The 16,586-nt window shown below is 44.0% G+C and overlaps 2 protein-coding genes across 2 annotated transcripts in view; both read right to left on the bottom strand.

Moving 5' to 3' along the window:
• The window catches only part of prr12b (proline rich 12b), a 32,677-nt gene extending 21,463 nt beyond the window's left edge, over positions 1–11,214 (bottom strand). Inside the window, exons 1-3 of the mRNA XM_034539601.1 lie at positions 11,132–11,214; positions 1,341–1,498; positions 52–213 (exon numbers count right to left, since the gene is read on the bottom strand). Of these exons, the coding sequence (XP_034395492.1) occupies positions 52–213; positions 1,341–1,498; positions 11,132–11,214 (403 nt within the window). The remainder of the gene's footprint in view (positions 1–51; positions 214–1,340; positions 1,499–11,131) is intronic.
• Positions 11,215–11,864: 650 nt separating this feature from the next.
• Positions 11,865–16,236, bottom strand: prrg2 (proline rich Gla (G-carboxyglutamic acid) 2). Its single transcript, XM_034538446.1, has 6 exons — positions 15,898–16,236; positions 15,503–15,675; positions 15,128–15,161; positions 14,495–14,627; positions 12,734–12,880; positions 11,865–12,190 (listed from the first exon to the last, which is right to left on the bottom strand). The coding sequence occupies exons 1-6, from the start codon at positions 15,980–15,982 to the stop codon at positions 12,148–12,150; spliced, it is 615 nt and encodes a 204-aa protein (XP_034394337.1). The 5' UTR covers positions 15,983–16,236; the 3' UTR covers positions 11,865–12,147.
• Between the last annotated feature and the right edge of the window lie 350 nt (positions 16,237–16,586).

The raw sequence follows: 16,586 nt of genomic DNA, 5'->3' as shown, positions 1-16,586 counted from the left end.
ACAAATGCCAATATATTTTTGGTAATATTACAATAAAAAGCTAATATTCACCAGCCTGCCAAGAAGGAGTGCGAAACTGAGAGAGGAGGGAGGAAGCAGAGGGTGGTGGCTGTGGACCCCGCGACTCCAGAGCTGAAATCAGATTCATGACGGAGGGGTTAGGACCCGAGTGATTGGAATGATGGAGGCCGGCGTCAAATAGCCCCGACAGACCTGGCAACAAACCACAACTCTCACTTAATTCATATTCATATTCATAGCATATCTTACATCATAGCATCATCATATGAACAGTTCATCAAAACTTCTCTTTTTTTAAACTACTCATTGTGGCATTTAACAGAGTCACAATTATTATATTTTGATCTATGTGTTGCAAATTAAAACTAAAAGATATGCATTTACATCCTGCTTTTCTATCGAGACAATAATATTATTTTCCTATCTGGATAAATGGCCGGTGTGTCTTCTCTTTTGGTAATACATTTTCATCATGCTAATCAGTGATTGGCACAGCTGTATAAAATATGAGACAAGTAATCTAAGTGGTTAAGAGATTAGTGATGAATCACCCTTCATTCATATTCCACTGTAACCAATTGTTTGGCACATGCTACCACAGTTCTTACTTTATATAAGCAAGTAAAGAAGGGTCGCCCCTATACAAGATGTAGCACTGCACGATAGTTGCCCTTAATTCTCATTAGCTATCAATTTAATAATAACAAGCAGCGGCTTTACTCCAAGCTCCCTCCGGGTGTCTGAACTCCTAAGCTTATCTCTAAGGCTGAGCCCAGTCACCTTACGATGAAGCTCATTTCAGTTGCTTGTCTCATTCTTCAGGTCACTACCCTAAGCTCATGGCCATAGGTGAGGGTTGGAACGTAGGTGGACTGGTAAATCAAAAGCTTTGCATACACAGGACTCCCCAGGGGACACAGTCTTAAGCCTTCTCCAAATCCACAAAACACATGTAGACTGGATGGGCAAACTCCAGGTTTGACTCCAGAACCTCATTTCCAGCAACTTAAAATGCATTTTCCCTAGAAGGCTGAGCACATAAGTATCCCACACTCTCCGGTACCCCTTTTCTTTTTCTTTTCTTTTATAAAATGGGACCTTTTGGGAACACTGTCACCTAGTCGGGCGTGATACTGATCAGTCAAGATAGGCAAACAACATCCAGAACGTCTGCCTGACGGGCCAACGTTCTCGGCCAAGCAAGCCGGCGTCCTGCCAGCACCTCCAACGCGTGCAAAGGTGCGAGGACCCGTTCATCGCTGCTTGCAGCTTTAATTCTAGATTTGTGTTTCTATAGATATCATTCAGGCGATCCTTACCAAGTGTGCATCCAGCAGCACCCCAGGCCCCACCTTGTCTGGAGCTTCCTGGGTGGTGGTTGGTTGCATAGCCCTGGAGGGTGTGAGTAGTGCCATAGGTTTGCCGATGGAGCAGCTCAGAGTCTGGATGGGATGACCTGGAGCTCCCATACACAAGGCTGAGGAACACATGGTTATTAAGTTTGACTTTTATACATCTCCTTATTTGAAACAAGTCTGCTAACACAGGACTGGTCATACTGTTGAGCCTACAGTTTAGTAGTCCATTTGTTTAAGGCATCCGCACTCACAAATATCTATCCACAATGAAAAATACAAGGTTTTTGCGTATATATAAAAATGGTAAATGGACATGTACTTGTAGAGCGCTTTTCTAGTCTTCCAACCACTCAAAGCACTTTACCACTACATGACATCATTCACCCATTCATACACTGATGGGAGGGGCCACCTGCCCGTCAGGACTAACTAACATTGAAACCCATTCACACACCGTAGGCACAGGTACGGTAACAATTTTGGGGTTAAGCCCAAGGACACATCGACATAGGCTAGCGGAGCCGGGGATCGAACTGCCGATCCTCTGATCGAAGGGCTACCCTGCTCTCCAGTGAGCCACAGTCGCCCCGTAGCATGTAGCATCTTATCCACTACCATTTGTAGCATGTGTTCATCATTTCTAAAAAGCTGAAGCATGTTCCTGTTATTTTCTGTTTCTACACTGTTAGTACAAGTTGCAAGTGTTGGTACTATAATAAAAAACAAACACAAACATTATTATTCTGAAAGTTAAGTTTTCTGAAAACTAATATGTGCAAACAGTCATGGATACCTCAAGTCAGCCAAGGTATGTTACTCAAGGTAACATGAAGCTCCTCTTCAGACATGTTTTATGACATTTACATAATAATAATAATAATAATGAGTGTCCCATCATGTGTTATTTCCTCAAAGGTTTCATTATTTCGGTAGGATTTCTTAAAATTACACCTATTCCATTCCATAATTCCTTAATCTATGAATATGAAAATATTGTTCAGACTTTTGCAGTGTATGTGACCTGAAGTCTTCAAGTTTCCACATCACACTTGAAAGATACATACTGGATTACGATATTCAAATTAGTTGTAATGTCACAAAATCCTACTGACATGTCCACTTAAACCCAGATTTTAAAAAGAGCACAGAAGCGTTGTGGAAAGTGAATGTGGAAACTTTATAGAATTAAACTGTGCAAATACAGTAGATCATTAAGCAAAGTAAAGCTCAAACATCACAGTCAAATACCTATAAGCGAAACACAGTTTTGACTACAGGGGGTCTTGAATGAATATAGTTTCTCATTGTTTATTAGCTGTATAGTTTTAAACCTTCAGATGGATACCTCTGCTATCATCCAACAGTCTTGAGTCATGTGACATTGCATGACATAATGCATAATTGTAAATCTATGCTTATGACAGAAGGAGGCAGTGTGGGCAAACTAACCACTGTTGCGATAAAGGAATCATTTCTCACTAGATTCCTTCCCACGAATGTTGCCAATTGTATTCAACACAACCCCAGAAACCCCTCTTCGAAGGATTTAACTTACAATTTTGTAACTGCAGCCAGTTATTGTACAACCTTTTTTATTGTCTCTTTAGGTCAACTTTAATTCTTACAAACTCAATTTAAGCTACCAGAAACAATGTACATATAAAAAACTGTTCAAAATTATCTTATCTTGTATGTCTGTTCTTGAGTGTTTTTCTTCCACTATAACTGTATCCTAAATTTCCTTTGGGAATCATATGGTATGTACCCATCTATCAATCTATCCTTCAGTGATCCCAACGCTCTGGCTTTAAAGCCTCTCTAATTCTGAGGTTCCGAATCCCCAGACGATGCTAACAAGTAATATTTTCTGGTTCTCAGGAAGACAATAAAGACAGCAAATTTTTTTAAATGATGCCATTATAAAGAAAGATAATTACACTTTTATTTATCCCCATGGGGAAATTGTTCTCTAAATTTGACCCATCCTTAGTTATTAAGGAGCAGTGGGCTTCAGCCCAGGGAGCAACTGTGTGTCTTGCTCAAGGACACTTCGACATGTCTCGGTACCTTGTGGTTACGGGACGACCACTCATCCCCATGAGCTACAGCCGACCCTATACTATGAAGCTGTTACTTTAACACTTGGAGACTAAACAACCTGCTCTTAAGGTCAACCTCAATTAAAAATGCTGCCATAAAGGCTTCTTACCTGGTGGTTAATTGTATTTTCAAGGCTTCTTGGGCCAACAGCAGCTACTAACGCTGGGCTTGTTGCACTCTATGACAACACAATACAAAGGAGAATAGCTCAAATGGCAGCAGATGGCAATTGTTTTACAGAGTGTATGCATCTGTAAGCATGTATTGGAGGTGGTTCAACAATTCCGTCTCTTTAGCTTTTCCAGTGGGAATGACGTTTTCTTATTTTTCTCCTTAGCTGAACTGATAGGCAGCTGCCAATCACTAGCACGTGATATATTTTTCCATATTTTCCTGGAAGCGTTTCTTAATGTGTTATTCATATCTAATACTGGATAAAAAAAAGGATATTTTGTTACACAGTATAGGTCAAACCCTTAATGTAGTATTATATATTTATTTATGTGGAAAACCGTGAACAAAATGAGGAGAACATTTTTAAAGTTTCATAAAATGTTATGAAGTTACACCAATGCAATATCATCAGGAACTATGTTTGTAATCTCTGTGATAGGCCCAATCCACTATTAGCCTGCCGGGAGTCAAGTTTAAGACCTCAATTAAAATATTGGTATGCGGATATAAACATGTATTGGTTCAGATATATTTAGTAGTTAGAGTTTAAATATTTATGTTTCTTTTATAATTCTAAAGATATTTGTTGGCCTGATTTCATCATAAGACACCGGCTAGGAGAAAATATACAAAAGAGAGGGTTGTAAAATGGCTTATGGAGAAAAGGTACCTGCAAAAGAGACCAAGTGAAAACTACGCAGAACTAAAGTGCAACTAAAAGCAGCAGAAGAAACATGTACTACCATGGTAAGTGGAAAAGTATAAAGGTTTGCTAGCAATAACACAACCAGTCTTTTGGTTTTATTTCTTAGCAAGATGTACAGAGAATACATAGGATTAGCTCTGTTGAAACAGAGCAGCTAATACCGGTAGCGAGAGCAAGAAGTCATCGGACCAACCAGTGTTTGAATGTCCTCTCTCTGCTCTCACACACTCAGATGAGGAAGAAGAAGAGGGAAACCAGCAGCAAATGACAGAAACACACTAGACTCATTGGTAGGGGAAACACTGTAACCCCCTTCCTATACGCCCATCCACTCTCTGTCTCTGATGTAGAGTGGGAGATCATTCCATAAGCCTGCCAATATGGAGAAATTAGTTCTTTACTGGGCTAATTCAACGTGATAAACACTTGTTCTGGTGATCAAACTGACAATGTACCCTCCTATATGGCACATCATCCACTATTCTTAAATACCATTCCCTGCACATTTGACCTTGATCTTTTTTTCTTTTTGCAATCTGAGCTTGAAACCAAATCGTATGAACTTTTCCCAGATAGTAAAGATCATTTATTGGCAACCAGCCAATGTATCACAGAGTCCAACTCTCAAGTGTATCTTGGATTCTACTCAGATCTCAACCTGACACAATGAATAGTCTAACCCTAGCCCTCGTCATACACAGAACATAAAGAGGGCACGGTTAGACTCCTGGGGTACCCCACAAGTTAACACTGTAGTTTTGATGCCACAGCTCATGAATAGCAAAACCATCCAACTGAAACTTCAGTCCATCCTAATCATCATAGCTTCATAAGCAAGATGCCATCCGAAGGCAGATGATGAAGGAAGCAGAATCAGTAGTTTCAAATGGGACTGAACAGGGGCAAGTTTCTTGGTTTTTCATCTCTTTCATATACATTTAGTTATTTATTGCTGATGAAATCAAAAACGTGTAGTTCAGCTGCAACGTACATTTATACAGTTTCATGTTTTTACATAATTGATTACATTTAGTCAAAATGTGGTCAGAATGGCATTTTATAATGCATCAAATGGTTGCTGCAATAATTGATGCTGAATCAAAGCACCATCAAATTCAACCATTACTGTCCACCTCCTTCTGTCCTCCCTCTGTCTGGCTGCCTCTCCTCTGTCCCCCACCCTCTGCCCTCCTCCCCCTGTCCTCCTCCATTCTTCCTCTATCGTCCTCCCTCTGTCCTCTTCCCTCTGTCCTCTGTCCTCCTCCCGCTGTCCTCGTCCTCCCTCTGTCCCCCACCCTCTGTCCCCCTCCGTCCTCCTCCCTCTGTCCCCCTCCGTCCTCCCCTGTCCTGATCCTTACTCTGTCCTAGCCCCTCCGTCCTCCCCCCTTCCTCCCCCCTCCTCCTACCTCTGTCCAACCCCCTCCCTCCTCCTCCTCTGTCTTCTGTCCTTCGCCCTCCCTTTGTCCTCCTCCTTCCTCTTCTGTCCTACCCCCTCCCTCCTCCCTGTCCTACCCCCTCTGTCCTCCCTCTGTCCTCCTCCGTCCTCCCCTGTCCTGATCCTTACTCTGTCCTAGCCCCTCCGTCCTCCCCCCTTCCTCTGTCCAACCCCCTCCCTCCTCTGTCTTCTGTCCTTCGCCCTCCCTCTGTTCTCCTCCTTCCTCTTCTGTCCTACCCCCTCCCTCCTCCCTCTGTCCTCCTTGCTTTGTCCTACCCCCTCTGTCCTCCCTCTGTCCTCCTCCGTCCTCCCCTGTCCTGATCCTTACTCTGTCCTAGCCCCTCCCTCCTCCTCCTCTGTCCTCCTCCTACCTCTGTCCAACCCCCTCCCTCCTCTGTCTTCTGTCCTTCGTCCTCCCTCTGTCCTCCTCCTTCCTCTTTTGACCTACCCTCTCCCTCCTCCCTCCTTCCTTTGTCCTACCCCCTCCGTCCTCCCTCTGTCCTCTGTCCTCCATCCTCCCTCCTCCTCCCTTTGTCCTACCCCCTCCTTCCTCTGTTGATGTGCCTGCAGGTACCACTGGTGGGGGAAGGAGGGCTGCATTGTCATCAACCCAAGTAATACAGCTGTATTCTCAGAAAGACACTTGTGGTTATAGAATATGCTGAGGTTTGGTTAAAACTCTAACATGTTATATTTTAATATCAAGACTTTGCCATTAGAAATCAGTTTGTCATGATGTCAAAAGTCAATGTATTTAGCTTGTTTTTTGGAGTTACTAGAATATGTCTCGCAGAGCACATCAAACATAAAAATGCTGAATCTTCAAGTATCCCTAATCCCCATGAAAAATGCCCCAAGAATATGAACATCAGATAGTAGGCTTTTCTGCTTCTTGAGAATGACCCTCATCGTATTGATTACAAAATTATTAACACAATTTTAAGATGAAGCTTTGTAGCTTGTCAGAGCATTGAGTGTATTTACTATTTACAATCAGCACATTTGAGCTTGTCTATATGTAACATCTCATGTAAATAAAGGGGACATGTTTTGTTATTTTTATTTAACCTTAATTTAGCTGGGTCTTTTTCCTTATGTTCCTCTATTCCATTAATAGGTCAAGAACTGCTTTAAATTACATGATTTGCTTATTGTCTCCTAAATTGTATTGTGAGTCAGTAAAAAAGTAAAAGAATGTCACCATGGTCCAGTGTCCCTAAACTAAGTCCCAGTTCCCATCAGACACATCTCTCAAATCCCATGAAGACAATACGATTAGAGAAGTGGACATACCGGGCTCTTATATCAGGTCGAATCTTCAAGTTATTCACAAAAGGAGTTGCCATCGGGGATGCCAATTTTGGTTATGTTTCTGATCGATGGACGACCATCGTAAAGCGATCATTAACCGACTAGTGCTTCGCTGCTGTGGTCGAACATCTGGACCAATAACCTGATGTACAGATTAACAGATTAAATCCACAACTTCCTGTTAGTGTCTGCAGGAAACAGGCACCTGTCCTAAGTCCACCCGTCTGGAGGGCTAGCAGACATGATGCTGCATGCATTGTTCCCAGTATGTCCACCATTAGCAGAGCGGTGCCATTCTACTGGTCCGGAAAGAGATGCTGAGTGTGACGCTAAATTCCCTGTCTTACTCGTCAGACACCTAAATTAGAATAAAGGGCAGTAGACTCCGGCGCACTTCCAGTGCACTGACCTTTATGGTGAAACAGCTATTCTCATAGTTTTGCTTAGCTTTTAAAAATATATTTATTTTAACTTTTAACTGATAGCATTAATCGGTCAAAATTATAATTGGTTAATCCATTAATTAGTAAAATCCCTAGTTGACGTAGTAATACACACTCCAGCTTGTATGTGAATCCTACTAAACCTATAGTTTAAACCTACAGAACACATCTATATGTAAGCAATGTCCTTCAAGCCCTAAGGCAACAGCAACTTTGCCGTAGTATTTATTCTCTTTTCCTCCAAATAGCTCATGTGACTTGAGAAGTAACACAGCAGCAGGAATTCTAAGGACAAATATACATTTTATAACTAAAGAGAAAAACAAGATCTATTACCCCTTATAAATGTATGCTACAATTATAACAGTTTGACATAAATGGATGCATGGATGGAACTTTCTACATGTACTGTTAAAGCCTGCACATTTCCATCCATTCTACTGAATATGCAAAGAGTTGTCACTCTTAGTGTTTGTACAAAGTTAACTCCCTGTATTAGTATGCCTGTCATTATTTGCTGCTGCGATGACCCAATTTATACAAATCTTTATTGAACTTCTGCTCTTGTTTTCCTGCTTCCCAGAGGAAAGAGGAGTTTGATACTTTCAGTCAGGAGGGGGCGTTAGTAGCCGGTTATAGTGACAGTAAAGGCCTTCCTCTGGTCATTTCTAAACCAGTTATGGCTTTTATTATTCAATCAGTCACTTAATCCTTGAAGCAACCTCTCAATCTGTTTCCATTGGCAGCATGATTTGTTGACTGTCACAAATCTACTGCTAGGCATGTATGTCCTCTCCTGTACATCAGCTGTTCCATTCTCTTCTCCAGGCAGAGGCAACACCAAATGGCTCACACAACAAGCTATGTTACAGGGGAGGCGACCACGTAGCAAGAATATGATGAACATTTACCATTTATAATTATCCTTTAACCTTTTTTCATTCTTCACACATTCTATAAATATTGGAATAAATTGGAATACATTAAGGTTCCGGAGATTGAACCTTATGCAGTCTGATGGAAGACTGATGTGGTTGTCAAGGCAACCGCATACGTGCAGCAAAGCTAAGGGGAACTAGCTAACATTAGCATGGCTCATTCCAACACACTGAGGTGTCAGCAAACCCCAATTTGTCTGTCACGTGTCGACAGTGGCTGTGAGACACACCACGGCATTGGAGACCCCGGTCTATGTTAGGGCTAGGGTCCGTGATAGGGTTAGGGCTAGGGTCCGTGTTAGGGTTAGGGTCTATGATAGGGTTAGGGTCTGTGATAGGGTTAGGGCTAGGGTCCGTGATAGGGTTAGGGTCCGTGATAGGGTTAGGGCTAGGGTCCGTGATAGGGTTAGGGCTAGGGTGTGTGATAGGGTTAGGGCTAGGGTCCGTGTTAGGGTTAGGGCTAGGGTCCGTGTTAGGGTTAGGGTCTGTGATAGGGTTAGGGCTAGGGTCCGTGATAGGATTAGGGCTAGGGTCCGTGATAGGGTTAGGGCTAGGGTCTGTGATAGGGTTAGGGCTAGGGTCCGTGTTAGGGCTAGGGTCCGTGATAGGGCTAGGGTCCGTGATAGGGTTAGGGCTAGGGTCTGTGATAGGGTTAGGGCTAGGGTCTGTGATAGGGTTAGGGTCTGTGATAGGGTTAGGGCTAGGGTCTGTGATAGGGTTAGGGTCCGTGTTAGGGTTAGTGCTAGGGTCCGTGATAGGGCTGTGTTAGTGATAGGGTCTGTGATAGTGATAGGGTCTGTTATAGGGATAGGGTCTGTTATAGGGATAGGGTCTGTGATAGGGATAGGGTCCGTGATAGGGTTAGGGCTAGGGTCCGTAATAGGGTTAGGGTCTGTGATAGGGCTGTGTTAGGGTTATGGTCCGTGATAGGGTTAGGGCTAGGGTCTGTGATAGGGTTAGGGCTAGGGTCCGTGTTAGGGCTAGGGTCCGTGATAGGGTTAGGGTCTGTGTTAGGGTTAGGGCTAGGGTCCGTGATAGGGCTGTGTTAGTGATAGGGTCTGTGATAGTGATAGGGTCTGTTATAGGGATAGGGTCTGTGATAGGGATAGGGTCCGTGATAGGGATAGGGCTAGGGTCCGTAATAGGGTTAGGGTCTGTGATAGGGCTGTGTTAGGGTTATGGTCCGTGATAGGGATAGGGTCCGTGATAGGGATAGGGCTAGGGTCCGTGATAGGGCTAGGGTTAGAGCTTGGTGTCTTTTTGAATCAGCCTGTTTGCTTAGGTTTATGTGAGTAAAAACAGTCCAATATGGACATGAGTGGCTGCAGCTGCAGCTGCACACAGATACGGGTTCATGTGCGAGGAAGGGAACGAAACATGCAGCTCTTAGCTCACGGTAGTGGTAGTAGTGCACTGCACAGAGTAATGGCGAACGAGACCTTCATCACGGAGCAGCGGTCCGGCGACAGTCACATGACATTATTGTAAAGTGGTGTTTATGTTAGAGCCCAAAAGGTTCATTCTCAAACCATATTTGACACATTATGAATACATGCATGCAGCTGCTGTTACCATAACGCGCTGGTTTTAGTTTGACTTTAGTTTGACTTAAATAATGGCTTTTATATCAAATAAATAAAACATTATTTATTTCGCAGACAAGTGTTTTCTCTATTCTGTGGATTGCAGTAATGATTTGCTAGATAGCAGGGTGCAGCTATATGCATCAGACTGTTTTGATAAGAAGCCAATTAGTGCTCCTACTGGAGCCTACCAATCAATGTGTCCCTGTCAAGCATTACTCAGGTCCCTGTCCAGCATTACTCAGGTCCCTGTCCAGCATTACTCAGGTCCCTGTCAAGCATTACTCAGGTCCCTGTCCAGCATTACTCAGGTCCCTGTCCAGCATTACTCAGGTCCCTGTCAAGCATTACTCAGGTCCCTGTCCAGCATTACTCAGGTCCCTGTCCAGCATTACTCAGGTCCCTGTCAAGCATTACTCAGGTCCCTGTCCAGCATTACTCAGGTCCCTGTCCAGCATTACTCAGGTCCCTGTCAAGCATTACTCAGGTCCCTGTCAAGCATTACTCAGGTCCCTGTCCAGCATTACTCAGGTCCCTGTCAAGCATTACTCAGGTCCCTGTCAAGCATTACTCAGGTCCCTGTCCAGCATTACTCAGGTCCCTGTCCAGCATCACTCAGGTCCCTGTCCAGCATTACTCAGGTCCCTGTCCAGCATCACTCAGGTCCCTGTCCAGCATTACTCAGGTCCCTGTCCAGCATTACTCAGGTCCCTGTCAATCATTACTCAGGTCCCTGTCAAGCATTATTCAGGTCCGAAGCAGGACAAAGCTGCTGCGGAGACAATGCCGTGCCGGAACCAATATGTGATCTCTCATTTGTGGAGATAGCAGACTCGATCTGGTTCCATCAACCCATCCCCCTCTGTCTCTCCCCTCTCCTCTGTCTGTCAACCTTCCATCGCATTTTGGAGACAGTCCCTCTACCCCTCCCCTCCCGCAAGTGACAATACGGCCGGCTCCACCTGAGGCTGGTGGCCGTGGAGCGGCACCATGCAGCCCGACTGAATGCATTGTTGAGCCGTTCCAGAGGAGCGGACGGTGCCCATGCTTTGGCCAGCTTACCTTGCCTTGGCCGCCCTGTCGTAACTCCATCCCTGCCCGGCCCCGAGATCTCCGAAGCCTGCAGCGGGGTAATTCCTCTCCATGAAAGAAAGGACTGGATGAAGATGGGCAGATAGTGAGGGGAGGGGAGGGAGGGAGGAATGTCTTCTCTGTTCTGCGCTCGCCTGTTTATTTCTCCGCTTGACGAGCCTGTAGACTGGGAGGAATGGAGGGAGGAGGAGAAGGAGCGAGAGCGCGGGGGGGGGGTCACAGCAGCAGCAGCCAGGAGCACCTCCTCCCTCCTCTCCCCATGTATTTCACTGTCTATTGTCTCGTGTGTTGGCTGATGGGCCGTAGAACAGATGCTCCACGTCCGCAGCAGCAGCTCCAGTGAGCGGCTCAGGCCTCACGGCTCCGGCGGCTCTTTCTCTCACAACACACACGTTCGCTCATTTTGTTCGCAAGGCGCCATTTTTAACGGGAATGACTGGGCAGGCGTTCATTCTCATTCTCTCTCTGGGGCGCGCACACGCACACGCACACGCACACACACACACACACACACACACACACACACACACACACTGTGTCATGCCCAGCAGCGCAGTGTGCTGTGCTGTTGAGCTCAGCTCCTGTTCTTCTCGTGATAAACACAAGCTGCGACATGTCCCTGACTCCACGTGCGCACACGTGGACGTGTCTCTCCCGGCTGGAGACGTTACACGGGATGCAGAGAAAAGACTGGAGGCGTGTGTACTTGTTATGTCATTTATTCTATCAAACGAGACCCGGTGGTCTCTATGAATGGAGTGTCTATTGCTCCAAAGTAACCCCCCAAACAACCACACAATTGAACCACACCCTCAGCTGCCCACTCTAGAGCGTCACGTGCGGAGTGGACCGACTAGACATCAGAGCCGGCTGGGAGTCCTTCTAGGACTGGGTCTGCACCTCACGGATAAATACTGCCGGAAACAGGCCGGCTGCTAAAGTTCCCTCAGACCACCAGCTCGAATGAGGAGGCTCGACCAGCAGTCTCATGCGTTGTCTCCGGGATCAGCAGGCTCTGATGGCGCCCCCCTGTGGTCAAAGAGAGGATGTTTTGATCGAGTTAGTTTGCAGGTTTCTACTCAAGGCAGCAGGAATGCATTTCATAAACATCATTAATATTAATATACATATATATATTAATATGTAATTACAATGATACCCTCTCCTAAAGTGCCGTTTTTCTCTTAGCTGGCACTAGTCCTGATACATCTTTACGTTGATATAGAAGTTATAATGTTTTGTATGCTTCTTGTTATGTATGCAACATGTAACAGCTTCATGAAATTTCTCCCTGGGGATGAATCAAGTAATATCTTATCTTATGGTGTTGGCGGATGGAGTGGTAAGCTGTTTAATATCCAGGTGCTTCTTTTTAATTGAAATACATGTTGTTACATTTAGGACATGGGAAACCCAACCTGACATGAAAATGGTTCCTTTATTAAGATTGGTTATAAAATGTATATTTTAACATGCAGTACCTTTTGCAAGTAATTCAGATTTGTCATTTGCTACTTTTTTCAGGTTCACATGAATCCTTCTGATCTTGGACACTGACCTTGATCCACTTACCCTGAATACGGTGGTGGTGGGGCATCGTGTTGCCCACTGTGGTGCAGAGCCTCGTTGTAGCTGGGTAGACCTGGAGGGACGAGGATCCCAGCCAGGGGTACCGTCTCTGGGGCAGGACGGCCATCTGCTGCCATCCTCACCGGAGCTCTGGACAGAAACCAGAATCAGTAGAACTCAACAAGCCAGTGAAAGTACTGGGTAGCTGATCAGGACTGAATCAGACATCAATGTGCCCGCTTTGGTTTCCTGTTCTAGAATGAGGAAATGTTCACCAGCTGGGGGTCTACAGAGAAGGTTGTGGTCAGACCCTCAAAGGACTAACGACCAGACCAGCTATTATTATATTGTTAATATTACACTGCTATCATCCATATCATTGTTGTCAGTGGGTTTGACTCAATGTTACTTTATAACTTTTCATTCAAATTGTTTCAAGGGTTATATTGTGATATGAAATTATCATTGACAATAACAGAGTTAAAAGGATTTCTTTGCCAGGCACAGTAAATAAATTGAATATTGAGTAAATGTATGAATTTATGAATACAGAATGTTGAATAGGTTGCATAGATAATTACATTCGTATAGAATAAAATGTGACTTCTTCATATGAACATGACTACTGTGACTCAAGTTGAACCAAGAAAGTCTCAAATGTAATATTATACAAGAGACTCAACTTATTTTGTAATTAATGTTAATCTTTCTCACAAGGAATAATACCAGAATCATTCTCTTTGCTGTGACACGTATGGAGATGCACATTGGAGCGCCTTTTTGTGTCGATAATTAAGATGAAGAGTTTAGGCACTTTGAATTTGGGCTGTTTCCTGTAAATCTGGTCATTTTTCCTCAAAGGAGCTGCTCACTGGGAATGTTTGGTTGTGGTAGACAAAAGTCCAACGGGGAATCCCTTAAGACGTCATTTCCTAGATATATTGGTATTGATATTTTTGATATCAATACATATAGACAAAATGAAACAATTATGTTATGTTAATAATACACACATAATAATATTGTGTAAATAATCCAGCTCGTTTTAGATCATTTTATATATACTGACATGCTTATGGACTCTAGCTCCCCCTAAAGACACTCTGAGGTTAATTATTATTATTATTATTATTATTATTATTAAGATATAAAACACACAATGAACAACAAGTTAAAGTGTTATTTTATCAGATTTTCTATCGATGTCTTGATGATATCCTTCTCTGGAATTATTTTGGCCACAATAATTGTGTAAATGGACTGGACTTTTCTAGTCTTGTGTCACATCATCATTCACCCATTCATACACTGATGGGAGGGGCTACCATGCAAGGTGCCACCTGCCCATAAGGACTATCTAACATTCACACACTGATGGGAGGAGCTATCATACAAGGTGCCACCTGCCCATCAGGACTAACTAACATTCATACACTGATGGGAGGAGCCACCATGCAAGGTGCCACCTGCCCATCAGGACTAACTAACATTCATACACTGTAGAAACAGCTAGGGAGACATTTGGGGTCAAGTGTCTTCCCAAAGACACGTTCACATGGACTATCGGAACCGAGTATCAAACTGCAGATGCTCTGATTGAAGGACGACCCGGCTCACCACCAAGCCACAATCGCTGTAGTGACAATCTGATATGGTGACAGCCTTAGTCTGAGTTTACGAGCTGGTTTGAAGGCCCCACGGACCAACGTTACCATTTCATCCCACATGCCTACGTTATGAATGTTGTCATCAGAGTGAACTTACTGGCCCAACCTCGGTCGACCTTTATTCTTGTTTTTGTAGCAGTAGATTCCCAGCACGGTGGCAATGCCAGCAGACACGAGGACAGCCACGATCCCCGCCACCAGCCCAGACACATCCACTCTGGGGGAATACTCTGCAAAGACAAACACCTGTCAGATTACACCAACGCTTCTTACAGTTCTCACAGCAGTCACACACTCATCACTATAGAAGTGACTTCAATCATGGCTGTCTTCTGTTAGTTGGCTTTTGTCATCAGTGAAACATACAGTTTAAACTAATTCCTTCCTGTTGATGCTCCGTTACAGGTGTATTCTGACTTCACCTTCACAGAGCGTTGGGTTATAAAGGAAGCCTACTTCAAAAGGACTGAAGATATTATAAATGACCAAAGATACACTCCCAGACTTCAGTAGCAGCCCCAACATCGTTGGGATTTGGAGTCCTATAACAAGGAGTGTATATTTAACCATGGTGCTATACTAAATACAATATTAGCAATTCAGAAATTAAAATAATCATAATGAATTATAATACTATATTTAATATTGAAGTGAAAACACTGCATTCAGCTGGATGAGCCCAATGCAAAAGACTACAATAGTGTATCATATTCATCTTTAAAAGCATTACCGTGATTGTTGGTATAGCTGGTCCAAAAGCTGTCCTAAAAATGAAAGCAAAAGAAGATTTCATGATTTAACTTCATTAAATTAGAGGACCATAAACATTTCAGACAATGAGAACGTATGAGTCCTTTTTGTCAAATGCAAATGATTTCGAAAGCATTTTTAAGTAAACATTCTGGGATTTGTTCAATCAAATGGATTCTACACGTGTTCCCAACTCTAAACCTGCAAACAAAACATTGCTGTGCTGATAACTAAAGCAAGCTGTGAGCTCGTAGTGCTGTCTGGTTCCATTGTCACACAGAAGTTAACTCCAATGTCAGGTGTGTCCTGATCTGTGGACACAGCTACAGGAGTTTACATCCAAATTAGTGTGTACCGTCTGAGTGTCGTCCTCGAACACCTCTCTGGCCTCCTCATAGCTGCACGTCTCCTCAAAGCACTCCCTCTGCAGATTGTCAGCCACCACCAACTCAAAGTCCCAGCTGTTGTAGAGCAGCGAGCGGGACAGGAAGCTGGTCGCTGACTGCTGGTCCAGCAGCACTGGCTCTCCTGCAGGATGCAGGACATATAAACTCACAGACCAATATATGTCTTCTGTGTTCCAGATGTGAGCTAAGGATTCAACTAGATGAGAACACTAACAATGGGTTCTCTCATAACCGTGAGGCATGCCTGTGATACCACTGAGGGCCAGGTTTCCAGTAGATACAGAAGTCACATGACGACCGTTTATGAACTGACCAGCTCCAAGTGAGAAGAGGTGTGGTTTACCTGGAGCAGGTCTGGAGAAGACAGTGCTGTGAGCCAGCTGGAGCAGGGACAGCACAGGAATCCACAGTGCCGACGAGGCTGCCATTTAAACTGCAGGGAGACGGACACGGAAGAGCCTCTGTGGAAATGAATGCACTGAGCACTGAGCACTGGTCCAACTCTCAGCTTCCCTGGAGCGAAACCAAACGTCTACTTTACGGCTTTTAGAACGTGGAAGTCACAATCTTACTCCGAACTTAAGCACTTTACCCGTCAGGCTCCAGAGGCTTGTGTTGTTTTCCTGGAAACACGTCACATCACAAACCTGCTGGACAGCATTCCTGCTGGAGGAGGAACCTGTCTCCCTACTGCTTACTGCTGGTTGAGGACATCAGCTGAGTGTGTTTGTGTGTGTGTGTGTGTGTGAGTATGTGTGTGTGCGTGTGTGTGTGTATCTGTGAGTGTATGCGTGTGAGAGTATGTGTGAGTGAGTGTGTGTGTGTGTGTGTGTACCTGCGTGCGTTTGTGTCTGCAAGTGTGTTTGTGTGCGCATTTGTGTGTGGCCGTGATTGCGTGCACATACGTATATAATTAATATTAATATATAATATCTATATATATCTATATATATATATATATATATATATATATATATATATATATATTCACACACATCCATTCGACAATGAGGTATATAAAATATATACTGT

This window comes from Cyclopterus lumpus, chromosome 8, assembly GCF_009769545.1.
Source record: "Cyclopterus lumpus isolate fCycLum1 chromosome 8, fCycLum1.pri, whole genome shotgun sequence".
Lineage (NCBI taxonomy): Eukaryota > Metazoa > Chordata > Actinopteri > Perciformes > Cyclopteridae > Cyclopterus > Cyclopterus lumpus.
Note: the sequence above shows the minus strand (reverse complement) of the source record. Positions and strands in the feature narration are given on the sequence as shown.

Bases quoted from the DNA above. Each gene is read 5' to 3' on its own strand.
- prrg2 (XM_034538446.1), bottom strand. From the start codon at position 15,982: ATGGCAGCCTCGTCGGCACTGTGGATTCCTGTGCTGTCCCTGCTCCAG. The intron at 15,676-15,897 runs GTAAACCACACC...TGCATCCTGCAG, and splicing joins CTTCTCCAGACCTGCTCCAG to GAGAGCCAGTGCTGCTGGAC. The intron at 12,191-12,733 runs GTAAGTGGATCA...CTTTGACCACAG, and splicing joins CCACCACCACCGTATTCAGG to GGGGGCGCCATCAGAGCCTG.